This window comes from Rhea pennata, chromosome Z, assembly GCF_028389875.1.
Source record: "Rhea pennata isolate bPtePen1 chromosome Z, bPtePen1.pri, whole genome shotgun sequence".
NCBI lineage: Eukaryota > Metazoa > Chordata > Aves > Rheiformes > Rheidae > Rhea > Rhea pennata.
In genome coordinates this window covers 55,069,798-55,097,045 of record NC_084702.1, presented here as the reverse complement: position 1 = coordinate 55,097,045, position 27,248 = coordinate 55,069,798, and the positions used below count along the sequence as shown (strand labels likewise).

At 41.2% G+C, this 27,248-nt stretch overlaps 1 protein-coding gene and 1 long non-coding RNA gene across 2 annotated transcripts in view; one reads left to right on the top strand and one right to left on the bottom strand.

The window, feature by feature from the left end:
* Nucleotides 1-27,248, top strand: part of LOC134153888 (uncharacterized) — a 48,127-nt gene that overhangs the window by 12,109 nt on the left and 8,770 nt on the right. The window lies entirely within an intron of this gene.
* On the bottom strand, nt 75-11,564 carry TMEM171 (transmembrane protein 171). The gene is made up of 5 exons (XM_062600424.1): nt 11,497-11,564; nt 6,235-6,357; nt 5,034-5,742; nt 3,693-3,834; nt 75-587 (listed from the first exon to the last, which is right to left on the bottom strand). The coding sequence occupies exons 3-5, from the start codon at nt 5,662-5,664 to the stop codon at nt 341-343; spliced, it is 1,020 nt and encodes a 339-aa protein (XP_062456408.1). The 5' UTR covers nt 5,665-5,742; nt 6,235-6,357; nt 11,497-11,564; the 3' UTR covers nt 75-340.

The following is a 27,248-nucleotide window of genomic DNA, read 5'->3' as shown; positions in this document are numbered from 1 at the left end:
AAAACCACTTCCTTATTTTTTTGTAGCTCCAGCCAGATTTAATTAAAATAAGCAAAGAATTTGTCTCTTAGTGCCTCCATTATATAAATAATAACTAAAAATAGAAACTAAAGTTGTAACAGAATAAGATGAACATTTAACATTATTGCAGTGATTTAAATCTCTTCAAACCATTTGTTCAGAAGCCCATCATTATCTAATATTTCTTGAAAAACTAAATTTATCACTTAGGCTTTTTGATGAAAAATTAAGACGCAGCCAACATTATTGCTTTTATTATAAAATGTAAATAAAATTAAAATTTTTAAATCTGAGGTTACAATTTCATTTAAAAATGAAGTTAGTTGACAGTTCTCTGTGAGCTGGTGTCAGATGTGGCTAAGGAAATGGATGAAGATGATGAAGAGGAGGATGGAGAATATTCATTATTTGTTATTGATGCTTCTTTTTCTTCATATTTTGGAGGCGATTCAGAGGAGAGATACAGCATTGGTAAAATACCTGAAGGTGAACTGCTGCCAGAAATTGTATATATGGTTTCATAGTCTCTAACAGCAACTGTTCTTTCATCGTCTGCAAGTTGTAATCTATAAAACACAAAATTGCATATTAGTATAATCACTTTTTTATAGGGAGCGAAATTCCACTGACTTATATAAAGCATACATGCATGCACACACTCTGTAATACACCCCTAAGCAAAGAACTTGCATAAGCATTAGGATTGCATACTATGGGCTCCATTATGACTCATGTAAAAATTGCATTATTCAGAGGGGAAGGGCAAACAAGCTCCCTTCTAACCTCTCACATCATCAACCACAGGAGGGCTTATAGTATTAGCTGCTTCTGGCAGGGCTGTCTCACAATCTCATTAATTCTTCTTTCAATCCTTTGCTCCTAATGTAGCTTCCTTTTTGTAGTCTACAACATCCATGCTTTCCTCTTCTCTTATGAAATACTGCTTCTAGACCTAGAACTGCATCATTAATATCACAGTCCTTCATACTCTGAGATCTTAAATGAAAGGTAACTTAAATTTTTCATTAAGTTTTACAGCAATTTATCAGATGCGTAAGGAGCAGCATTTCTACTCAGAGCTGGAGAAACAGAACCAACTAGATAGCAATAGACTGCTCAAGCTCACAGTGACAGTCAAAGACAGAAGCCAGGTGTTCACTGCCTTCCTCTAATTATCATAACTGGATCTGGATCAGCTGCACCAGTGGTTCTCTGGTAGCTTGATCATTTCACCCTGAAGCCAGGCAATAGCTGGACCTCAGTGCATAACAGACCTCAGCTGCTTCCCAAGAAAAGGAAGAAAAAATCCTCTTTCCTTATGACTTGCTCCTAGAGCTGATTCATACCTTTCTGTGTACATCTGTGCCCCCCAAAATACTGCCTAAGGAGCAGGAATGCAATGTAGTCACCTCATCTTTAGTGCTGTTGTTGGTGTGTGTGTTTAAGAGAGAAAGGACAGAGTCCAGTGAGGGAATCTCAAGAGAACATGCTACAGGACACAGTTCTGAAGCACCATGTAAAAGATTGCAGGAAAAAGGGAACCACTCCTAGGATCAGGCTGTGACCTAGCCTCCTGCAAGCTTCAACACAGCCTTTCCTACAGCACTTGCTGATAGTACACAGGGCAATAGATGATAAAGGCAAATTTCAGTTGCCCAGTAACTGCCCAGCTATGAAACCAACACTCCTCTCCAGAGACTGAGATCCTCAACCATAGCATTAACTTAAAGAGGAATGTGGCCACTGCTTCTCCTCCAAGACAGGAGCAAAGAACTAGTTTGCTAGTCATGATGCCTTAGCTTCTATCAGGTGCTGAGCCATGGCAGAGCATGGATGAGGAGCCACTCAGAGGCAATGCCAACTCACAGAGTATCTGTGAGGACCCTGCAGAGCAGGAAATGGTAATAAGTGGAGCACCCCAGCCACAGACCACCAAAGCAGGAGCTCCAGGCTCTCCACATCCAAGGATGAAGTGTTTTAGTCCCACTAGAAATGCATAACCAACTAGAAACTGTCCCAACATGATGAGCTACAAACTACCTCCTTGGCCCATGATCCAGAAAGTCTAGACAGGTATGGAGTTATGAGTTAATGGGGTCATACATGAGATTTTGAGCCTCAACAGAGGACATCCCTGTGTTGAGGCAACTGATCCAGCCATGAGAAATTATATAGAGGAAGAGGTCAGGGGAAGAGGGGCACCTGGTATGGGCACCAGTAGGAAGAAACTCATATGAAGTCTAAGGGTCATAAGACTAGCTTTTTTGCTTCTTTTCTTCCCCCACTATTTTTTTTGTTTGTTTTTTAGGGGCAGGATGTGCTGTATGCTCTTTGGTGTTTCTGCTAGCTGTAAGTGACCTTATATTGCAATAATACACAAGTTATGTTTTATAGCTTAGAGCTGACATATTACACTCAATCTGAAAACCAGCAAAGGCTTTTGAACTTGACAAAATGAAGTCATCCCCACCCCCCAGCAATTCATGCCCCATCACAGGAGTCACTGGCTTCTGGAAAGTGTTTTTGCTTAATCAGCCCCATCAGTCTCACATTGCCATCCACCCTCCTCACCCTGAGTTAGCACGTGTAGAACACCAGGTAGAAGAACCAACAGATTCCCATTGGCTACAAACAAAATACTCTCTCAGAAATAATTTAATTAGAAAAATGGTGGACATTTAAGTATGTATATAGTTATGGTTTAATCAGCAGAAGCCATCAACCTCAAGCTGAATCTGAGTCAGTGGGAATGTGTCCCTTCCCTAGATGTTAGGTGTGTAATTTTTCCTGTTTGAAAACCATCCCGAACACACTAGGAAAATCTCTCCATTGGTAGCCATAAATTTTTTTTTTTTTTTTTTTTTTTTGATGGAGGTGTGGGGTGGTTCCCCCCTTCTTTCCCAATCACAGAGGGGGAAGTGACCCTCCAAGCTCCTGTGATATAGACAGTGCTTGAATTGGCAACTCTTGCCACCTGGGCTTAGTAGCAGCATCTAGCTTGTCACCTATACTCAGTGTATGGAAGAGTGGTTGCACTGAGGCTGCATAGGGCCAAAGGTAAGTTTATCTTGATATGCAATAGCATTGCAGCTTGTTTTCTCAAGCACCATGGAACCTCCTGCTCTTCAGTGTAATGGTATTATTTATCACAACACAGCCCCAGCAGGAAGAGGGCAGGCCAGCAAGGCTCTTTCCCCCAAGGAAAGTGAGGCACAGGTCTCAGCAAGAGCAGGATGTGCTAGAATAGCTCTTCAAGCTCTGCAGGGCCTGGGCATAGGTGTCATATTCACATATCCACTGGTTGGGTTGTGCAGAGGCTTCCTAATATCCAGCAATGTATATCATGCTGTAGGGGCACTGCCATCAGGGGCACCTTCTCTTGGTAAGTCCATGGAAGTAACCTAAGAATATGTAGATAAGGCCACTGATTTAAGGCTTTTTCACTTTAGAAATTCTTTTCAGTTATGATCTAGTAAGAATTTAACCTCCCTGCAGGCACTTTGGTTTTGATTCTCCTTTTGCACAGAATATTTTAATGTGAGTTATAGTAAGATATCTGAGTAATCCAGTGATGCATAAAAAGACTTTGTAGTGCCTAGTAGAAAGTTAACAACATTTAGATACCTTGAGGAACATCTTGGATTTCCAGGTATGAACAAGAAAAGTCTTACCGATCACAGAAGATAGTGTGGTATGGTGGAGGGTTTTCACTTGCAGGCAAACCACTTGACATGAGACAGTGAGTCACAGTTGGTGACAGAGAGTCAGCAAAATAAGGAGGTGGTGGAGGTGGGAATACCATTACAGCATCACCTGGGATGGAGGAGAAGAGTAAAGCCCCCACCCACTAATTACTATCCTCGAAAAAAACCTAGCACCACTCTATCCTAACCATATCCTAGAAGGAAATTTGCTGTCTTCAGTATTACAGTATCTGTATTTACCCAGCTTTAAGCACAATGATACCACATACAGAACTGTTATATTCTCGGCCACAGAAGTGTGTGGGAACTGCATTCAGAAACAAAATTATCCCAAAATTGAGATAGATCATAAATGGAAAATTTTATCTAGAAAATACAACTAAAAGGGGAGAATAAAGTGTTCCACCTAGCTACAAGATACTAGTCTCTTCACTATTGGCTGTCTTCAGAAGCTAGATATGCAAACCATATCCTTAAAGTAAGCCCACAGAAGTGATATGCAAGTATTTAGTTCTCATCATATGTAGTATAGGACTTTTATGAAATGTTGTCCACATCTATTCCAGTGTTATAACAAAATATTAAATTCATTAATTTTTCCTGAAACTGACATCAAACCTTCACCTTCTCTGCAAATCAATTTACAGGTCTGAACATTGGTTTTGGCAGGCAGAAAAAGAATTGTGCATTACAGGCTTCAGTTCTAGTCAGATGACAACTGAGCAATGCTATGACCAACTCATTACTCCTTCCTTCTGAGAGCTAGAAAGTATCAGAAAAGTCTATACACAGAATGTACTCATGGAGTATTCAGTGCAGTGTGATATGCAGGGGAGCATTTCCTGCTAACAGAATGTATTCATTCAGGTATTACGGAATTAACAGCAGCATCTTGCTATTACATCTGACTAATGGAAGATGTGGCCATTATTCAGAGAAATATGGTATGATGTATAGGAGTCCAATTCTCCCATTTAAAGGGTCAACAGAACTCAATCTTGAATGTAGTCACAGAAGTCATTAGACCTGTGGTTTACAATGTAAACTACACTCTGAAAAAGGGAATAGGATTGGACTCATTTGTACTAGACTACATGGTTTCATTCGCACGACATTTTGACAATTCTTTTAATGCCAAAGGAGTAGTTTTATCCTTCAAAAAAAAAAAAAAAAAAGAAGTGACCTTTCAGGAAAACATGCAAGACTGGTTTGACATGTCAGAATTAAGACATGTAGAGCCAATACAAGTAAAATTCACCAGAGGTAAAGTAGTGAAAAAAATTCAAAGTTCATGTATTATTCACCCACCTATGGTAACTTGAAAAGATTCTGGACTCTGCAGGTGTTCTTCATTTTCACAAGATTCTTCATTGAGATTTAAGTTTTGTTTCTTTTTAACATGAGCTATCACAAAGAAACATAATCCAGTGAGCACAATCAAAGGGCCCATGATTTGCAGAGACAGGAATCCACACCCCTGCAGGTCCACCTCAGGGTTGCTGGTGTGGTTGTGCTGTGCACTCTGCCAGCTGGGGTTGCAGCCAGGAACCCAAATGCCCAGGATGCTAATTAGCATTCCACTAGTTAAGAACAGGAATCCAAAGATAAGAAACTGGGCAAACTGACAGTTCCCTCGACAAAAAACAAGGCTGTATACCTGCTCATTTTGCAATTGTCTCTGTCTTATATAGAGTCTGGCCCTTGATCGTGCCAATAAAACACAAACTAGTCCAGTTATAGCCAGCAGAGGCCCAGTAGCCTTAAGGACCCCATTGCAGTCACTGAAGGTTCCAGATGGACATGACTGTAGGATAAAGACTGAAAGCAGGAATCCAGCACAGAGCAGGACAGCTCCAAAAACAAAAAGGGAAAAAATAAGTTTTCCATGACGTCCATTATTTCCTTCACCTCCTGGTGCAGGAATAGCCCCTGGATACATTACAAGAGAATCTCCTCAAGTAGATGAGCCTTTTTTTCCCTCCGTGATAACATCCAGGGACAGAAAGCTATAGTAGATCTGTGAACACAAAAAAACTACAAGTCAAAAGGAGCAAACAGCAGCACTAACTATAATATTCACTCCTGTAAATAGATTATGCAGCCTATTAGAATTGGATGTTCTTCATACATTGTTTTGCAATATCTCCATTATGGAATAAAGGTCCAAATTAAGTTGGCTGTCATCGAATACAGATGAAGGGACAACATTCACTTTACAGCTAGATTGAAAACCACTGTAATATCTCCACAATTACTGTTAGGCAGCTGAATTGTTTCTTTAGATACACAGTCTTAGTCGGACATTTTCAAAGACTGAATCTTTGCAACAAGGAGACTTTCAGCTTGAAAAAAAAGGAAGCTAGGAGAAGGTTCTGTAGTGAATTTCCAGGAAGTGACAGCTGTCACTGAAGGAGAATTGGAAAATAATATACAGTTGAAAGAAAAAACTTAATCCAAATGAGTACTGATACCTACTGGACTCTAACCAAAGAAATCTTCCAATACCTACCTTTTCAAGCATATAAATCTTGCTTCTCCTTCACCAGGCAGGAGACCTTTCAGACTCTCTCCCTAAATAGATTCCTGTCCTATATAACTGCAGAAGCAAGGACAGAAGATCTTTGGTCCTGTTCTGAAAAGATAAAAAAAGAAAGCCATGCTAAATAAAGACTGCATACCTTGAGTTCCACTGTTTTTGTAATCAGAGCTGGTAGGCATATTGCTACCACACCTCCTTTTGACTTTCCCTGCTCCCAAATCCTTTGTATGGGCTGCAATAAAGCTTTAAAAAGTACTATAGCAAAGTTGGTTCCCAGAAAGCTAAGCCTATAAAGCCCAGAAGAGTCTAAATTCAGAAGCAAGACAAAACAAACTAGTGCTGCAGCCAAGAACAGTTTTCTGTGCACAATAACATGCATGAGAAGTCTGCTGGATGCGGACAAACATGAGCAGGAAAAGCCTGACTGAAAGTTAGAAGAGTGCTCTAACAAAGAGCTCTAGCAAAGTTATTTCTGTTACTACCCATGAGGAAGTTTGTATTTCTCTGACACTCTAGCTTACAGGGGTTGGATGGCTACCTGCACCCCATATCACAATGGCTAGCAACCAAGGAGGTATCTCTCCAAGAAGCTACCATCTACAAAAAGCTAACTGGGAACCCAGGGGAATTACAGGCTATGGAAAACAGCATATCTAGCTGGACCATGAAAAAGCTACCTGCTGTCCAGAGAGTAGTTAAGAGTCCTTTTAAACAAAAGTCAGCCCATACTGCAGTATTTAAACATGCCTTCTTACACTCACCAGCATCTTCCAGGACAGACTTCTTTGTCTGACTTGGATACATCAGGAAGAATATAGGAATTGGAGAAGCATCAGAGATGAAAGTAGGCATTTGGCTTAGTTGCTGCTGTTTTATTAACCTTCAGCCTTTGCTTTACTGGCTTCTACTGCCCTACTCCTAATTCAGACAATTGGAAGCTGAAAGTCAAGTCAGACTCCTCCTCAGACACATCTCAACAACAGTTACTCCACAAGAACTACGTATTCTGTGATTTCTGCTGAGCATGTGTCAGCCGCAAGAAGCTTCATGTTATTCCCCAGCAACTTCAGTACACCACAGGAGTGACTCCCCCCCCCCCAAAAAACACTATACTTTAGTTGCTAAAATACATAAATATCTGTATGCAACACAAGGCAATCCATTAAGACATTCTTTTACATAGCCACCTTTAAGAGCAGGGCTCCATTTAAAGAAATGCATAGCCAGACACATGAATGTTGAAATCATCAATGTTTTACTGCTACGAATCAATTTAGACCTCTTAACAGCATGGGAGAAAGCAGATAACAGCATGCAGGTAAAACACACAGTAAGCAAGACTGGACAGGCATGGAAGGGCAAGGAAATGGGCTGCTCCACGCCAATTAGAGGCCATTGCTGGAAAACACAAAGCATCTCAGCCACTCATCTCAGATAGCAGAAGTAAGGGACTTGCATTAATTGTAACAGACTTTTAGTCTTAAGTGTTTCTTCACTACTCTTGAGTGCAATCATAAAGACTAGAAGCTTCACTTTAGAGAGAAAAAAGTTCACAAAGAACACTAGGGAAAGGACAGCCTGTCAAGACATTAAAATTTATTAAATTTTCTTTTCAAACTGAAGACCTTTAACTAAGTTTACTGTCAATTTTGAGCTCATTTGGAGGCTGTATTTCTGAACACAGAAAATGAATTATATTGGTCACTCCTCCTTCCTCTATTCTGCTGGTCTTCCCCAAGTTATCAGAAGCAATTTTATTAGTTATACTACACACACTCCCTGATGTCTAGAAAATTCTCACCATTTTCATAATTGATCTGATATGGTTCAAAGTCATTGACCTACCAACATCAGCACAGAACAGAGTAAAGGGCCTCCAAAATACAAAAACCCCATTTCCAGCCATTTTCAGACATGGCTACCTTAAGATATTTTTCTGTTGAGGTACATTAACCATTATAACAGGAATACACTATAATTAGAGAGATGTCTGAATCTTTTTCTTTGCAATTCCCTCTAGGGAATAAAACATGGAAATATATACAAGTTAATTAGGACAAAAGGAAACAATGTGAAGTGAAAAAATGCTCAATATTTTAGCACTTCAAAAAAAATTGTTTTCATTGCTCCAACACAGTGCCTGCTTCTCCTTCACTAATCTTCTTGTTATGAGATTAAGTTAAAACACACATTAGAAATGAAGCTTTTTTTTTAATTCTTTCATGCCACAAAAGAAGGAACATTGAGAACAGTCTGTTGTGGCTTTGAAGATGAAAGACACGGATTTTATGCTGCAAAGTCCAAAGGAGGACTAATTTCACTTACGCTACCACCAAATTTTAATAGTAAACCCAAGGAAAGATTAAGCTTTATTTCTTGAATTTCAAGAAAAAGTACTGTAATAAGGATGCAGGCCCTATATTGACTGTATGTTTGAAAGACTTCCATTAGATCACATGTCTCCACATGCACACATAAGAGAATAATCTTTATAGGTAGGATTTACCTATCACTTGAGAGCAGGCATGGAAATACCAGGTCAGAAACTGCAAGAACAAAGTTCAGAAAAGTGGAGGCAGTTAAGTACAAGGGATAGGGAACTGGCAATACAGCTTGTAGAGAAGTCTGGTTATGAACTTAACTTGCATGATACAGTGCTTTATATGCTTTTGTAATTCTGGCCCATGCCAGGTAGATAGAATAGGAAATAACATCCTAGTTGTATTAAGTGTTATACACAAAAATAACACTCACATTAGGGAGAACTCCAGGAATTTAATATTTTTTTAATTACAAAACTGGGACTTTGTTTTCTAGTTTGAGCCTTCAGAGCTCATTTTCCAGGATTTCCATTGCAACCAGCAGGGCTATAAATTTACTCTCCCTTACCCACATGAAATTTGAGAGCCTCATGCAGTCATATAAATTCAGGAACCGAGTATTAAAAGAAAAATAGAAGTACTGGAAGTAGTAAAACACTTCTGTCCCTCTGTTCTACATTTCTCACACCAGGTCCCATCCCTGCATTGCTAACAGATGTAATCTGTGTAGTCATTCAAGAACAACAACAAACAAAACCCCATGCAATCTATTTTAGTCCACAATAGCAACCCCATTAGAAGCCACAAGCCATCCTTGTCCTATAGTTTTCTATTAAAATGTCATCCCCTCCAATATCTCCAATTTAACTGCTACTAAAAAATTGCTGCTGCCACTATTTATGATTTTTTCCAAGTTCAAAAATCAAACAATGAATTGTTTAATGGTAACTGATAGGACAAGCTACCTAGAGGGAGAAGGCCTCTTAACTTCATTCAGTGTAACTGCCTTGTCAAAACTCTGTCTCCTCTCCTTCCTTTTACTCCCTATTACATCTAATTTCCTTCTCCACTCACACCTCTGTGCTCGTTCCCATTCTTTAGCATATCAGTTTTTCCCCTGGATTGCACTCTTGACAGTCAGCAGGAGCTTCTTTCCACAGGCACAGCTGGTCAGATTAAAAGAAACTGGAGTCTGCCATCTCCTTCACCATACACCTCCCTCACTCCAAGATGTTTTTAATCACTTAATGAAGGACTAGGGGGAAATGCCAGCTAGCTTGACAAGATGCACTTTCAGTTTTCTACTTTCAAATACCAGACCATTTCAAATAAAATTACTAAGAACACAAGCACTGAGAAGTTTTGAAGTGCCAAATATAGTCAATTTGTCATCTTGCATATTCAGTCTCTAATTACTGCCTGACATTCATCTCATGCAGTATACAACTCTGATATGCCAGGGGAAGATTTTCAGTATCTAGAAGCTTTGCAAAAAAGGATTCCCAAGGAGCCAGAGGATGTCACAAGGAAAACTGCTTGAATGAGTTGACAAAACAACTATATTAGTTCCAACAATAACAGTTGCAGGTGGCACAGGAATGAGTGTCTGGAAAAAGCACAGGAAAGCAGCTTCAGTGGAAGTTCCAGAAAGTGGGATGGATCCTGCCAGTGTCCAGGCCTATATGCATCAGGGATCCTTCTCACCACAAACTGAGAAAGCATCAGGGGCTCCAGACTGTGCCAGGCACACAACTATGCTCCTTGAAGGAGCCACCAGCTACTATCCTTGCAGGCCACAAGAAACAAAGGGCTGGAATAAAGGCTTCTCCACAGATGTTCCCCACTCCCTTCTCTGGTGGGAAAAAGAGTCCCAACCCCAATGGCAGTGTTGGACATGAGGACCCCCAAAGGGTGCTGGGGTACACAAAGGAGTTTGTAAAGCACAACAAAGTGACTGACTGCTTGGGTGCTGTGCAGACAACCAGGGCAGGACCCAAATTCAGCAAAGAGCTCCTGGGGCTGTGAGCAGAGGGATCTCTTACATGATATGCTGGCAGCATGCAAGCAAGCAAAGCATCTTATTTCCTGGAGTACCTGTGAGGAGACTGAGGAGGAGGCAGGTGGAGGTGAGGTCCAAGCACATTAGTTAAATGCACAGCTGACTTTCTGCCCCCTTTAAACAGACCTAACACCAGACAGAGCAACTTCCAGGAAGGTCTGTCCATGGGGACTAATGTGCACAGAAGTGGCAAGAGGTACACGCAAAGAGACTTGCAGATATTTGAGAGGACACAACTGTGACCATCAGGAGGACATATGACTCAGTTCCTCAGAGCCTTCCTGTTCTGCAGCCAGCACTGTCTCTTCCAAACCATTGCAATGACCACAGAAGAGCAGGCCCCACACAGTGCATCACACTCCAGAACAAGCAACACGGCAGGGGAGCCCATCCACCACCACCACCTACCCTGGGGACGCACAGGCGACAGCACATCGCCCCGAGAGCGCCCGCGCCCCCGCCGCCGGGCAGCCTCGCCCAGGCGCCTCCGGTGCGGGGCGGAGCGGGACGCCGGCGGCCTCACCCGGGCCCCCGGGCGCGCAGCGCGGCTCCTCTCCCTCCAGGGCGCCCGGGATGAGCGGCGCGCACAGCACGGCCGCCGCCCGCTCCCTCCAGCGGCTGCTTGGGAGGGTTAAAGCCAGCACAGGGGCAGCGCCCGAGCGGAGGGGAAACAACCTCACCGCCGCCGGCCTCTCCGGCTCGGGCTAACGCCCGGCGGCGCCGCTTCCCGCGGAAGCCGCAGTCCGCCCCGCTCTGCCGGGCAGAGGCGGCGGCAGGGCGCGCAGGGCTCCCCCCCGTCCCCCAAGCATCCCATCACCCTTCCCGCGGCACGGCGGGCCGAGCGCCCCTTACCTGCCCGAGGCGCGGAGCGGCGCGGCAGCGCGGCGCCGCCGCCGCTATTTAAGCACCTGCGCGCGGCCGCGCGCACCTGGGCCGGGGCAGGGCGGAGCCGCGCCCGCGCCGGGCCGCGCCGGGGGCGGTGGTGAGGCGGCTGCAGCCCCGCCCCGCCCCCGCCGCGGCGCGTGGGGCGGCGCCATGTTGAGGAGGCGCGAGGCGGCGCCATGTTGGCGGCGCTGCTCGAGGCTTCGGTCGCCCGCCGGCCCTGAGGGCTGAGGCCGGCCCGCAAGGTCCGATACGGGCTGTAACCCGCCCCTGAGGCGGTGCGAGCTCGCCGCGAGTCGGCCGGGAGGTTTCCGAGCTGAGGAGCCCGGTCTGGCTGAGGCCTGGTGTCCCTGACTTCTCGCCGCCCTGCAGGTGAGGCAGACGGGCAGCGCTCTCGGCGAGGCCGCACTCCACCTCCCGTGCCAGGACCCGTTTGTGTTGTAGGGGCTTTAGCATTACTAACGAACTCATGTAGCTGAGTTGCCTTGAACTGACTTGTTGGGGTTTGGGCTGTATGGAGGTATTTCCAAGGGTGAGGCTAGGTGAAACCGCCTTTCCCTCCTCTCCCCGTTCAGGTGGGATTGCTGGCCTTTCCTCTGATGGGTTGTGTCGCTGCACCCTGTGATAGGCTTATAAACCGCATACCTTTGAGACCCGAGGGCCTCATGCTATTTTTCTGGAAGGCTAATGTGAACAAGTTACAATATAACACTTAAAAAAATAAGTGTTTCAGTACACCTAGAAACTTAGTAGGTGTTACAGCCAGACCGAGTTTGGTCAAGGTTTGGATTTCCTTCAGTGGAGAGCGAGCTCAGCCTCTGAAAGTGGAAAAAGATGGTTTCCATCTGCCCAGGCTGCAGGGTACGAGCAGCAGGGAGGAATGAGCGGGAGGCTGAGGTGGAAATGCGGAGAAAAGTGCGAGTACCTCTGCAAGAGGATGAGGCACTAAGGAAGGAAGGTGGGGATGTGCCTGTTCTAAGTGAATGGAGCTGGAACTGGCACTGAAGGATAGTGAGGCTGAGGCAGCCCTGCTGCCAAGGTCCAAACTGGTAAGTAGTGAGTTGTGAGGAGAACAGGGAAACCTGGTTTTGTGTAAGTCAGAGTGAGAGGAACCAGAGTAGGAATGAAAAGTGAAGTGATGCACAGGAAACAGCTAGTAGAAGGAAAATCACTATCACTATTTGATAGTGAAACAGTTCAGCTAGAGGTTCGAGGAAAGTGAGGTATGTAGTTTTTTTTTTGTTTGTTTTTTTTTGTTTTTTTTTTAGAGGAGAATTGGATTTGGGTAAAGAGATGGGGAAAGATTGAAACTGGATGAGAAACTAAAGAGTGGGGACTTGTTAAGTATGAGAACAGATGTGAGGTGGGGGCAGGAGTTGGTGCTGGGGTTGAAGGGCCTCAAGCTCTCTAGATTGGAGTTGAATATTCCTGGATGTTACTGGTCTGCTGATGTCTTTAGGGTCTTATCCCCAACTTGGCTATTGGCTATTGCTGGTTCAGAGGTAGGGTTGAGGTGCGAAACATGCAGATGCTGTAGTGAAGAGCCTTCCTATAAGGAGGGACTGGAATAACTTGCATATTCAGTGAAGAGTGAAGTATTTCAGTGGAAAAAAGGAAAGGGAAAAAAAGTACTTGCAGAAAACAGAAGAAAGTAAGGGCTGTTTCTTATGAACAACAGTTGAGGCTGGTGCCTTGCAAAGGGAGAAAGAGAATCAAAATGTATAATCATACTGTTCTATGATGTGTGAAAACAGTGACGCAAGCGGATTTAATTACACTTGTGGGCATTTTCTAATATCTGATTCTAGTTCTGTTTTTCTTGCAGCTTTAATAATAAAACACTTCTATAGTAAGTTGCTTGGTGAGACTAAACTATCTTCAGTTGTCTTTCATGATTCTTGAGAGGACAATTGCTGTGTTGTGTTATGTTACACTATGTGTTCTCTTTTTTCTATTTTTTAGGTAAAATACTTTAGTACCACGTTAACCTAACGTTTTTTCAAAAAAAGAGTGAGCGTGTAAAATTCTTAAATTTAAAAAAAGGGGAAAGAAAGTAATTATTCTTGTCAAAAGGTAATAAATTGTTGAATAGCATTTGCTTGCAAATGATTTCTCTCTAAAGTTTGTGATTGGCTTTTCCTCTTCATTCACAACTTGATTTTTTTGTGGTCTTGGGCTTCAGGATTTGGCCCCAGTGAAGGGAGAAGCGATTTCAAGAATGTTTTATGGCTCATTCTTCCATTTGTGAGATTCAGACTCAACTTTTTCTGAGTTTTCAGTGGCTTAAGTGGATGCTGATTACTGTCATGTGACTACAGTCATAAAACTTACGATCTTGAGCCATATCTTGTGATTTAAGATAAGAATTTTATTTTTTAACTGGGCATTACAGAGAGTTATGCAAATCTTAATTTTAAATCCTGAGTGGCAAACAAGGAGCTAAAGTGATTTCCTCCATACAGGGAAGTACTGAGGGTGTTGTCTGTGGAAGACATGGATATATTTGTAAGAAGTTCATATTCTGTATGTTGATGCTAGTGGAGGAAGTAAGGTATTTCAGGCTGGCATGGAAAGCTCCAGTGCACTCTCAGCTGGAGCATGAAATGGAACTTGGAATAAGTCATTTTTCTTGTAATAATTTCTGGAGTTAGTGACACTTGCAAAGACCCTGACAAGACAAGATTCCTGTCTGGGATGATAAACAGAGAAATGCAGTTGTTGATATTTTATTGGTGGGAATTAGTTAAGACAGTTCTGATGGAAGCTGTAGCTTAAAGCAGTGATGTAATTAAATATAAGCTAAAATTACTTAACTAAGTTTGTATTCCTCATTTAATGATTTTTTTATAGCAAACATTTATAAATGGCAAAGACATTTATATAGTTTAGATTGTTTGTCTAATGCTGATAGTATCTCCAAACTAAGGCACAAGTGCAGTAGGTAAGATTAAGAATATTTGATCTCCAGTAGATGAAATTTTGGTTACTTCTAAAATAAAATTCCACAGTGTAGAAGAGAAGTGAGTTAATCTGTTATGAGCAGTATGAGACTGGTCAATAAAATCACAGCTGCTGGAGTAATTCTTTTCTCCTTTTTTTTGAAGTTAGAAATGCAAAATACTGGATGTGCCAGATTTTGCTTCAGTTCAAAACAGTATCTATAATCTGCAGAACCCTGTTTATATGTTTGAAAACACAGAGAATCCAGTTTTCCTAATCTACCTTAACAAGAATGTAACCATTAAAGAAGTATCTAGTGTTTATAAATTCACAGCACACTTGGACGTTTTGTTTTTTCTGAAACCATGCAAGATCCTTGAATCAAGGCTGATATTACTTACTTTCTTTAGTGAAAGAGTTGCCCTTTTGTTGGTATGCTTTGAAGCAAGAGCTGTTGAAGAACATGTAGGGGTAATAAATGCTAAATTGTAACTTTTAAAACTCTTAACTTGCTTATTGTGGTGATGTGGACCAAGTGAGTTGATGGCACAAAACTCAGGAGTATTTCAGTTCCTCTGCTCCCATTGAAGTCAGTATAACCATTATACAGCAAGCACTTTGTGTGCAGAGTAATTGAAAATTAGTTAAATAGCAACAATCTCTCTCTCTCTCTCTCTTTTTTTTTTTTTTTTTTTTTTTTTTAAGTCCTGGTAGATTCAGAAGAGCTATACTTAGAAATATGAGAATATAAAAATGTTTGCTTTATTGGAATTGTCAATTCAGAGGCTCAGGAACAACAAAAGCATTGGTGCCAGCAGCCAGAAAGCTTTTGAACCAAAGTTAATTAACTCTGAAATAGTTGTTCTTTTAGAATTTTTTGGCAGATAGTTACAAAACAACCACAGGAAAGAATGTCACACTGACTGTAGTGGAAAGGAGAATGAACTAGACATAAACAACCCCAAAACAATCTTCTCCCCCCAGCAGCCAACTGAGTTTGTCACATTACCATTGCACTCATGCGGAGTACCCTAGTGACCTTTGAAGAACCGTCCTCCAGGAGGAACTGGAAAAGACCCAGTAAAACAAAGATAACTGTTTTTTTTCCAGGACTTAGGCGTGCTAGGAGTGTTCAGGACTTAGCTGACTGTCTCTTCCACCTCTTCATAAGTCTTCTTCCCCAGCCTTTCCACCACTCATCTAGGGTGCAAAAGTGGTATTCTAATTCAGTATTTCTGTTAGTAAATGAAGATGTTCAGAGAAAGTGGTTGTGTGGTTAAGTATCACTAAAATTCAAAGAGGTTAAATATTAGCCCTAATAAAAGTCAGGTGACTGTTTCAGGCCAGTAGAGGCAATCCCTTATCTCACATCTGGCTCTTAATAATTTGTTGGGTTGCTTATCACACTTGCATTTGATTTTAAGAAAATGATGTGACAGGTACTCTGCCTCGTGACTTTGGTAGCTCTTTACCTCTTACCCTAAATTGACCTTCATTTCTTGATCCTGGCACCATGACAGTCTCCTATGAGTACTCCTAAACTCTGCAGCTGCCCATATAGGTGTTTACTGCAGACACTTATTCCCTAATTGAAGGTTGTGCTACTTCTTAGTCAGAAGTTGAAGCCTGGAAAATGGCAGCTGGAGAAGCCATGTTGAATGTAAAAAAAAAAAAAAAAAAAAAAAAAAAAAAAAAAAAAAAAACCCACAGTATGTGCGGATAAAGTTGTATTCTTAATCATTTGGGTTGATTGCTCTGTGCCTGGAACATTCAGAACAGGTGTGAGAGACCTGGATTCTCTAGTTTGTGTGGTTCAGAGCCTAAAATACAGATGTTTTTCATCATGTGCAAGTCTCCTGCCATTGTAGTACTGAGTGGTTTCTGTTCAGGTTTTCATATGCATATGTTCATATAAATGTAGACTGGCTTCACTTAGAAATGGTGAGATGCATTAGAACAGTCAGTAGCTGGGTGGTGAGTGCACTGGCCAGTGCATACGCTGGATTTTGATGCCTGGGCTTCCAAATCACTGGGGAGCAAATTCTTTAATTCTGTCTGTCTCCCTCTTACATCTATTCTGGCCCCCAGTGCACACAGACACCTACTCTGGTCTTGAGGAAAAATTCCCTAAGACATCTTAAAAGACTTGTAATTTTCTGTTTAATCAATACTTTCTGAATCAATACTTAAAGGCAATACAAGGTCTGCAGGTTGGATGTATACTTATTCAGGAAGAGATGCAAGTTGCTGACATGTCATTGACTGTGTTCAGTTAACTTCTAAATGTAACTGCATAAGAGGCCCCAGTCCAGAAGGAAGGACTCCAAGGGTTGTATCTTCATTTCTAGGCTACAAGGTCATCTGGCATCTTGTATGTTTGATTTTCAGAGGTCTCCATGTGTTTTTATCTTCCCATCCTGTTACATTCTCTAGGGCTGAAGGTACAGGTTGCATGTTGCCTCTCAGAAGCAGGGTTTGTGTAGGAGAGAAACCTTGAACTTCTCAGACTGAGGGCAGGTTCTAGCTGGGAAGCTGTGTGTAAGAGATTGTAGGTGAGATTGCGTTTAGAAGTATATGATGAGATAGGCTGTTTTGAGACCTGAACTGCCTAAAGTCTGCTTGAGTTCTGTGGTCAGTGTGGTATCTAGTATCCATCTTTAAAAGTTCTGTATTTATAGAGGAGATAGAGCAAAGTGTATTATTGGAGCTAAGGATGTTATACTTAGTCCTCTTGATTTGATGTATTTGGAATGGGAAATAACCTTAAAAGATTAAAAGATGTTATAGAGCTAGACCTTACCAGGCTGAGTGCCAAATATTATTGGTTTGATGAATATTCTGAGAAGTCCTTTAATGAATCTTGCTTGGTTAGTATTAACCAAAGTGACCTTCTGAGTATAGTTTTAGAAAATACTTTTTTCATTCAGAAGTTTAAGCACATAATTGGTGTTATTTCCCCTTTTATTTTCTTCTGTCAGTAGAGCTTTGTGGTTATAACTTTGGATTAGGTAAATTTACTTCTGTAACATATGCCTGTACAGTTTTCTGTCTAGAAAGGTCATTTGAAAAGGTAAGATTTTTTGCTGTGATATGAAAATTGCAGGACTTACTGTTTGCAGTGCATTAGAGGCTTTCTGTACATCTGATCCATTTCCTTTGCTAAGACTAAATCATTTTTCTGGACATAAACATTAGAAAACTTATAATGAAATCTCATTTCTTCTTAGACATAAGTTATCAGGTCCATGAGCTTTTATTACTTCTACCATAATTGCCTGTTCCTATTACCTAATTCCATCTAGATTCTCACTATTTTGGTGTCTAAGGAATTCTTTTACTTTTTAAGTAAGTTTTGTGTTTAGAGCATTATAGAGGATATATAGCTTTGTTTTGGTACTTTTGTTCCTACAGAAAAAAGTTTATTTGAATTTAGTTTAACTTCTTTTGAAGACTGGGTCTTACATTTATTTGTAAAGATTAAACTGGCCAACACTGAATTGGGATGAATGAGGTAATCAAGTTGTTACTGCTTTTGAAGCCCCTCAGTTGAAGTGAAATTTCTTGTGGGAGCCCAGCTATCACAACAGCAGGGGCAATTCAAAGAAAAGGTTGAGCTGCTGCTAGAAATGTAGCGTGTGAGCTTATTTGAAGGAGACACTGTCTTTTGACTTATCTTTTGAACAAGTTTTTCTTGAGTTGTTTTTGTGAACTACTCCTTTTTTAATCTAATCCTGAGCATTTTGGAGAGACACTTTTAAGTATGGTTAAATAGAAAATTGAATCTTTGGATGCAAGTCACTGCAGTTAATGATTATAGATGTCTTCATGCTTCCAGCTGTTAGTACTTCTGAAGCTCTTAAGAGCACAGACTTTTGAATGCAATTTACTGCTTTATTAACTAACAAAATGGTAAGTTGATCGTGATCATGTATAGGTGCACTGTCCTCGAACAAAATTTTCCTTTTAACAAGGCTGCTTCATATTTAAAGAGGAGAAATTCTTGTAGTGAAATTCAGTTTCCATTATGTTTTATTTGAGCAAGATTACCAATTTTTTGAATAAATAAAATAGGTTATAGAAAGTTCAGTTTGCTGGCTGATACCACTAGGCTGTAAGCTGTTCATTGCAGTGGGCACACTTTCATGTAGAATATTAACAAATTTGCTTAATCTCTGCCATTGTTTAATGGTGCATTAATTGGATACAGCTGAGGGAAAACTGAGAATTCTGTAAGTAAAGTGCTGTTTACTTTCATCTAATAATGATCTTGACGTACTATGTCATCTTCAACAGTTTTTTCCCCTAATTAATTTTGATCTGAAGGAGACAGATGTGTAGAGCATCTGACTGTTTTTTCCATTAAGGTTTTTCTATTGCATAGATAGTTAATCCAGACTATGATGATGATGGGATGCTTGCCAATACTGTTTTATGTGGATTTGTGAGTTCTCTTTTTGGGGTAATATTTAAAGGACGGGGTCTTGAATTTCAAAGTAAGGGTGGAAGTTTTTTTTTTTTTTTTTTTTTTTTTTTTTTCTTTTTTTTTAAAAGCAAAAAATCGCCCCTCCTCCCCCAGGAAGTATTTTTTTTTGGTATTTTGACAAGGAAGTTATAGAAGAGAAGGGATTATTTACCTGAATTGCAATTAGGGCAGTTCTTGAGAAGTTTATTCAGATTTACAGATCATAAACCACTGCAGTTTTCTAGTACAACATGTAAAATGCAGGCCACAGGACTTACCTGTATTGCTTCCTTCTCAAATTATAATATATATTTTAGAAGTTCAGGCAGTCTGTTTAGAAGTCAAGTAGCTGGAGAAGCCACCATAACCCCTGTTGGTCATACCCAGAATCATTTCACCTTTCTCTTAAAGTAACAGTCCTGTTGCCACATCTGTTTTCTATATATGTTCTTATCAACTGTTATGAAATAACTCCTTAGACTCTGAGTGTAAAATAGACTGACATCATTGGTGTCCTGTTATAGTAATTTTACAAGTCCAATGGCTTTTGTTAATACTTTCCATATTGGCTTTCAAGTTAGTTAAATGGGATAATATTAAGACCATCTTTAATATCTGAACCTTTGTATTTTGCATTTTAGTGCATTTTGTTTAGAAAGAAACAAAACGGAGTGTCAGTTTAATTGTGTGATCATAAATGCATTTTTTAAAATGATTTTCCTTAAAAAAAAAAAAAAAGTAGCTGATTTTTTTTGGAGGAGGAAGGAGTTTCTTATTTATAGTCAATGAGAATTTACTTCTGTGCAATCTAAAAATTTGTTCTTGTGTATTGGGAAATGCATCGTTATAAAAGGAAGATTACTGATTCTTGTGAGTATCGTGCGTGCATGCTTGTGCATGTATGTATGCAGGCACTAAAGCTGAAAGGTTTTTTATGGAATGTCGTTGCCACACAAGTAAGCCAGTTGTCCTCCATGTCACCTGTGATTTAAACTGCTGTGCTGCACCACAGGCTATTGTATTCTCTCAAATTCAAGCTTCCCTTGTTTATTCAGGAACCTTCTAGTCAGAGGTAATTTCTGAGATAGAAGGAGAGAAGGCTGGGATATGTGCCATGAAGAGGAATCTCCATATTGGTGATATTTTTTTCTGAGATCCATCCTCCAGGCCTCTTCACACTGTGGGTGACTCCAAGCAGGGCCTTGGATTATTTGGACACAGATTGCAGAAACATAAGAAAAACGTGACGAGAAGACTGCTCTGCCAAGGGCTATATCTTGTCTGTACAGTACTTAGTTTTCCTATAGTTTATATTATTGAGGTCTGCTTTGTGGGCATAGCTCTAAGGGATAAGAATGTTTGACTTGGGCTCACATTTTCTCCGTTTGAAGCCATATCAGATGGCTTCCTCTTCACTAAGGGTCTGGTAGCATGTGACACAGCCACTAACACAATTGGAAAAGCTGAGTAGCAATTGGAGGAAGATCCTTGGATAAAGCCATAGAGATAAATAGAAACGTATTCTGGCCAAGTAAAGAACTCCAAACAGGTTAATATAGAGAGTAGACAGTGTTGCTTCTGCTGCAGATGAACAAGACTTAAGAAAGGATGTAGGAGGGTTAGTTTGAACTAAGTGAAGCTCAGAAATTACCTTTTGATAGAAATTTCTGGTCAACTTGAAGTAAACTTGCCGCCAAAACTCTTTTGTATGGGCAGGTTAGTCACAGTGGCCTAAGTTTTCCCCAGTCATTCTAGCTGAAGTAACAGATGCAAGAAATTCAATTTCCTAGAGGTAGAAGGGGGTAAATGAAAACCAAAGACTTAAATTGGTATTCCTTTGAAGTCAAGAGAGTAAAGTTAAGGTTTCTTTGGTGAGTTCCTTCATTAGAGGAAAAAAATCAAAGGAAGATGCTGAGGAATGGAGCTTCACTTAGGTGGGTGTGAAGGAGGTAGGGGAAGGACTAAGATAGAAATTGTAGTTAGTTAAATGTACATTCAGTGAACTAATGGAAAGTCTGGGACGCCAATATATTCTTCAAGAGCTTGTGTGGGAGAGCTTTTTTTTCTTTTTTCTTTCTTTCTTTTCTTTTCTTTTTCTTTTTTTTTTTTTTTAAGGGGAGAGGGGTCGGGCTGCTTGTCCATCTGGAAATTACACTAGGCTTATATGAACTTCTGGTAAAGCTTTTCCTGTTGTAAATTAGGACCCTCCAAACCATGTAAGAGCAAGTGTGTTGCAGCCCTGGGAGCCATGAACAATCACTGCCATGAGATAATTAGTATTATGCTAATCAGTGATAATCAATGTTATGCTGAGAGCTTATGCTCAGCAGATGACTGACCACAATTGTAAGTCCTTTTCAGTTGTAGCATGTCAGGATCTTTTATTCCTCTGGTTAGAAACCAAAGTGTTGTGTACTAGTAAATCAAGTATCTCACAGAAGTCTTCTTTCCTTTGACCCTGTTACTCTTATGATCCAAATTTTTAACCTTACTGTAAGTTCAAATTAGTGTAAGAAAGACCTATATTCTGTACATCTATGACTGATGTTAATTATCTTAACTGTAAATAATTTTCTTGAGTTCTACATTACAATTTGGATTGTCACCATTTTTTTTTGTTTGTAATGGAGTAGTCTTGGCTTTCTTCCAAACTTCTAATACTTTCCAGCATTTTAAGACTCACTATGATTAAAAATTGATGGTCTACAGTATGGCTTATCCAACTTTAACTCTTAAATGTTGTTTGTCTATCTGATCTGCTGGTTTAAAAATATTTAGCTTTAGTGGATGATGTTTTAACATCTCAGATCGTGTTGGAATGCAGAGAATTTTCTACTGTCTGAAAATCTGAAAGTTCTTTTACCAATTCAAGAAAATATTTATTGAACACTTTTTCTTTCTTCTTTTTTGTTGTATGATTATTGATTATGTCATTTCCACTTGTAAGGGTTCAGTAACAGAGTGGAAGTTAGTTTTTTGTTTTGTTTCACTACTAACAAACTCCCTTTTATCACCTGCAATTATATCTACCATGGTCTTCCTTACCCCCTGTGTTTATTTGCTTATCATTTTTTTTTACAGTTTATAACTCATATTTTATATAATGAAAGACTTTATTGAAAAAAAGTATAATGTGAGCTGGCTGCTTTCACCTTCCCTCTCTGGCTGTGTTTTTCTTATGAACAGTGGAGCCAGGCTTACAGTGTGTTGCTGCCAAAGGGGGGACATCTTATTCCCTACCCCTCACTGCTTTTCGGGGATTCCTGTTTGGTGTTTGCCAGACCTTGTTGCAGGCTGGTTCAGCTGGCTAACCCAGCAAAAATCTTATTTTATTTTTTTCTGAATTAGGCTTATGTCAGGTTGGTGAGTTAAGTTGACTCATAAAAAGATATAATGCATGGCTGTGCTGAGACAACATAAGGCAGGGTGGTGGAGTGAAGAGGAAGAGCGTGACCTCTGCCTTTTGGCAGTATTGGGCTGTTCAAATGGTCCATCATGAAGCTATAGCTGAAGCCAGTTTGATTGCTTTTAACAGCGTAGTCTTTCCAATCATGACATTGTTGCTTTAAAAGCATCCAGAAAATCTAAGAACTGATCTTTTGAAGAACCACCTGTACATACTATTTGCTTAAACCTTGTTATGAACAACAAATGTAATCAACTAATGGTAATTTCATTGTCTTTGATACTTGGTTCTGCAGCACAGCCAGCCATCTTAAGATGCAGTCTAGTTTATGATTGTTCGATGACTACATCAGAAAGTGTTTAATTTATATATATTACTTACTACAGCTTCTGTGCTGTGAGTTTTGAGCTAATTTTCAGCACTGTAAATGATGATCTGATCACAACCAGCAAGTCTCAGGGCTTTGGCAGAGTTTAGGGTCCTCCTAGAGGAAAGCAGCTGCTATTCAGGTTTATCAGAGCATGATTTTTGAACTCAGGAAGCTGACAGAAGGAAGGGAGTCTCCAAGATCAGGTATAGCTGAGAACAGAGGATTCAAATGTTAATGGTATCTAAGTAAAGATTTAAGTAGACTGTAAGCAGTTACAGTAAGTGTGGTCCCTACCAGCAGCCCTTTGCATTTCTGATGCAAACACAAAACTTGAGCATGCAAGATCTGGAAATATGGTAGTTTATTCAGTTTAAATGCCAGTTTATTCAGCTCAGAAATATTACCACATCTGTATTTAACATATTCCTTGCCTTGCCTTTATTACTACAGTTGTCACACTTGGATTCCAGAGGTGCCAGTGTAGAGTTCACAAGATGTTGAGAGTATTCTCTGCAGAACCAGTGAAGTTTAGGAAGAATGCTAAAAGATGTATCTGATGTGCTCTAACATTCATCTGAATCTTTATTTGAGAACTTCTGGTTAGATCTAGCTATTGGGTTGAGAACGACTTCTTCAGGGTAAAACTCTGCATGGTTTTTGTTCAAAACTGGTGTCAAGGTTAGAGTCACCAAATTAAGAAAGATGTGACATTTTTGGAAACCTTGTTTGTAACTTGTGACAACTGTTGGGTTTGTGACAACTAGGAGCCTGAACTGTTGCTGCCTAAACATCACGTAAATAAACTGCTTCCTGACACTTCTTGACAAAAACATGTCATAGAATAGTTGGGGTTGGAAAGGACCTCTGGAGATCATCTGGTCATACAGTGTCATTGCAAGCCTGTTTTAAGTTGGATAATCCCTTGGAGGAAAGGCTGGAGGTGCTATTTGCCAAACTGTTGATCTAAATTTTAGTACATCTCTGTGTGGTATCTGCTGGGGATCAGCTGGAGAAGGAGCTGCAATCTTGAGCTATCTAGAAATGTTAACTGGTCAGGGAAATCTGGAAAAAAGGAAGATTTTCCTTTGGTGAAGGAGGATCAGGTTAGAGATCTTTTAGGCAGACCTGACATCCACAAATCCATGGGCCTGGATGGGATGCACACACAGGTACTGAGGGAGCTGGCAGATGTTGTTACCAGGCCGCTCTCCATCATCTTTGGAAGGTCGTGTAGAACTGGAGAGGTGCCTGAGGACCGGAAGAAAGCCAGTGTCACTCCAGTCTTCAAAAAGGTCAAGGAGGACCCAGGCAACTATAGGCCAGTCAGCCTCACCTCTGTCCCTGGAAAGGGGATGGAACAGCTCATCCTGGATGTCATCTCTAAGCATGTGGAGGACAAGGTGATCGGGAGTAGACAGCATGGATTCACCAAGGAGAGATCATGCTTAACCAATCTGGGAGCCTTCTATGATGGAATGACTGGCTGGGTAGATGAGGGCAGAGCAGTGGACATTGTCTGCCTTGACTTCAGCAAGGCTTTTGACACTGTCTCCCATTACATCCTCATAGGCAAGCTCAGGAGGTGCAGGCTAGATGAGTGGACAGTGAGGTGGATTGAGAACTGGCTAAAAGGCAGAGCTCAGAGGGCTGTGATCAGTGGTGCAGAGTCTAGTTGGAGGTCTGTAGCTAGCAGTGTCCTCCAGGGGTCAGTGCCGGGGCCAGTCTTGTTCAACTATTTCATCAGTGACCTGGATGAGGGGACAGAGTGCCTCCTCAGCAAGTTTGCTGGTGATACGAAGCTGGGAGGAGTGGCTGCCACACCTGAGGGCTGTGCTGCCCTTCAGAGAGCCCTGGACAGGCTGGAGAGCTGGGCGGAGAGGAACCTCCTGAGGTTCAACAAGGGCAAGTGTAGGGTCCTGCACCTAGGGACAAATAACCCAATGCAGTGGGGTAATAATCAGTGCAGGCTGGGGGTTGACCTGCTGGAAAGCAGCTCTGCAGAGAAGGACCTGAAAGTTCTAGTGGATAACAAGTTGACCATGAGTCACCAGTGTGCCCTTGTGGCCAGGAAGGCCAATGGTGTCCTGGGGTGCATTAAGAATAGCGTTACCAGCAGGTCGAGGGAAGTGATCCTGCTGCCCTACTCATCACTGGTGAGGTCACATCTTGAGTACTGTGTCCAGTTCTGGGCTACCCAGTACAAGATAGACAGGGAGCTACTGGAGAGACTCCTGTGTAGGGCTATGAGGATGATGAGTGGACTGGAGCAGCTCTCTTATGAGGAAAGGCTGTGAGCGCTGGGCCTGTTTAGCCTGGAGAAGAAAAGACTGAGAGGGGAACTTATCAATGTCTACAAATACATTGAGGGTGTCAAGAGGATGGGGCCCAATTCCTTTCGGTGGCGCTAAGTGACAGGACAAGAGGCAACCAGTACAAACTGAAACACAGGAAGTGCCATCTGAATATGAGGAAAAAAATTCTTTCTTTACTGTGAGAGTGATAGAGCTCTGGAACAGATTGCCCAGAGAGGTGGAGTCTCCTTCTCTGGAGATATTCAAGGGCTGCCTGGATGCGATCCTGTGCAATGTGCTCTAGGTGACCCTGCTTGAGCAGTGGGGTTGGACTAGATGATCTCCAGAGGTCCCATCCAACCTCAGCCATTCGCTTACTCTGTGTGATTCTGTTGAAATAAGGATACAGGTTCCCTGCTTTTCCCTTGAGGAAACTCATTGCTGCTTGCAAGCAAAGGTGGATGCCTAGCGGAGCTATGTTCCCCACACTTGATCAGCACAGCTTGTGCAGCAGTGTTAAGTAAGTCCCAGGTCACAGCTACATGGACAGAACAGCATTTCCTGCAAGAGACGATAGATACCTTGCTTCTCTTAGTTTATTAAAGCTTTTAGCTATTGGGAAAGTTTAGCATCTCCTTAGGCAAGCAAGACAAAAGCATAGCTTTAGTGCCTCATCAGCTTGTTTTGTAACTATTTCAAGTCAGTTATGGCAGAATTGAGTGTTAGGTACATAGCTACCCTTGCCAAGCTAAAGCATAAAAACTGCAGGGAACACTGGAGCCCACATTTGTTTTTTCACATAATTTCCCTGTTCTGTCTCCTGGAAATGTGATGTTTGCTATCTATTAATTACTTACTTATAAAAGATATGTCAAGAGTAATATTGTGTTCTTCTGAGGTTGTTTCTTGTCTTAGGTATACCAGATGATAGGATTCTGAGTAGAGAATCTTCTGCATGTGGAATCTTAAATGAAACCAAATTCATTCTGTCACTTGAGTTATCACATTTTGTTTTCTCCACTAGAAGTGGATAGTCAGCCTGTTGAGTGACTGAGAACACTAAAATGTGATTTCATCAGGAGACAAGCTGCAGCAGCAGTTGGCCCATAGATGGGAATAGGCTAGTGTGACTTTAGGGACTAACTGTGAAGATGGCAGATCACAGAACATGACTGTCCTGTGAAGGAGAAACGCAAGTACTTAGTGTGTGTGGTCTTGAGTGCAGAAACTGCTCAGAAGCATGAGGGGGGACTGGTTCACAGAGGCTGAGGGATTCTGACATGCAGAAGAGAAACATGCATTCATGAACAAGCTGTGGTGCTTAGTCAGGGTCTGGCTGTTGTACCTGTTTGGACTCTCTCAAAATCCAGAGCCCTTTCAGGCTCTAGAGGAATAGAGCCCTAGGCACAGCACAAACAGACGGTATCTAACAGCTTGCTTTAAAGTGTTCATGCATCTTGCCTGAATGCAATGTTTTTGTTAGCAGCACTAACAAGTGAATGTTTAATAACTCTGTATTAGTGATGACTAGTCATACACCCTAGCAAGGACAGCATTGGGGAATGGGAGGCTGTGGAAGCTGTAGATATTATATACAGGGAGTGTATCTAATAAAAAGGCAGGAGGCAAATCAGCAACTATTGTAGAAATGTGCTACTTCATTTAACCATGGTGAAGAAAGAACAGACCAGAAGACTATGAGAGTCATCACCAAACACATTGCCACTGCTAACTTTCAGCAACAGAAGTGCTCCTTTCCCTGAGTCAGGTTTTCTGGAAGGTGGATTCAAAGGGAGAGTGAGGGGGTACTAAGAGGACGACATTTAATGACAATTTGTATGGTAAAGTTGTCCTGAGTTACAGGTGTGGGAGGGAACTTGTTATTATTGACCTGTTTTTTAAATAAACATGTTTTAGGAATGAAAAAAAAAGTTTGAGTCATAGAATACACAGCTTTTTACAAGAAACGCAAACTGAGACAATGGCAAATAAAAATGTTTTAGATTATTAAAATAGCCGTCTCAGATTTAAAAGTCTAAAGAAACAAATATGCATGGATTCAAAATGAAGTGAGAGTAGAGAAGGAAAATGCAGAATTTGTGTATTGTGTGTATTAACTCACAAGAGGCCTTTTGTGTTTCTAAGTTTTTTTTTTTTTTTTTTTTTTAAGAAAGTGTGTGGTTTCTATTGGTATTGAATTAACTAAGGGAGAAGTTAATGAACATGTCAGTAAACATGAAGGTCAAATTGAGT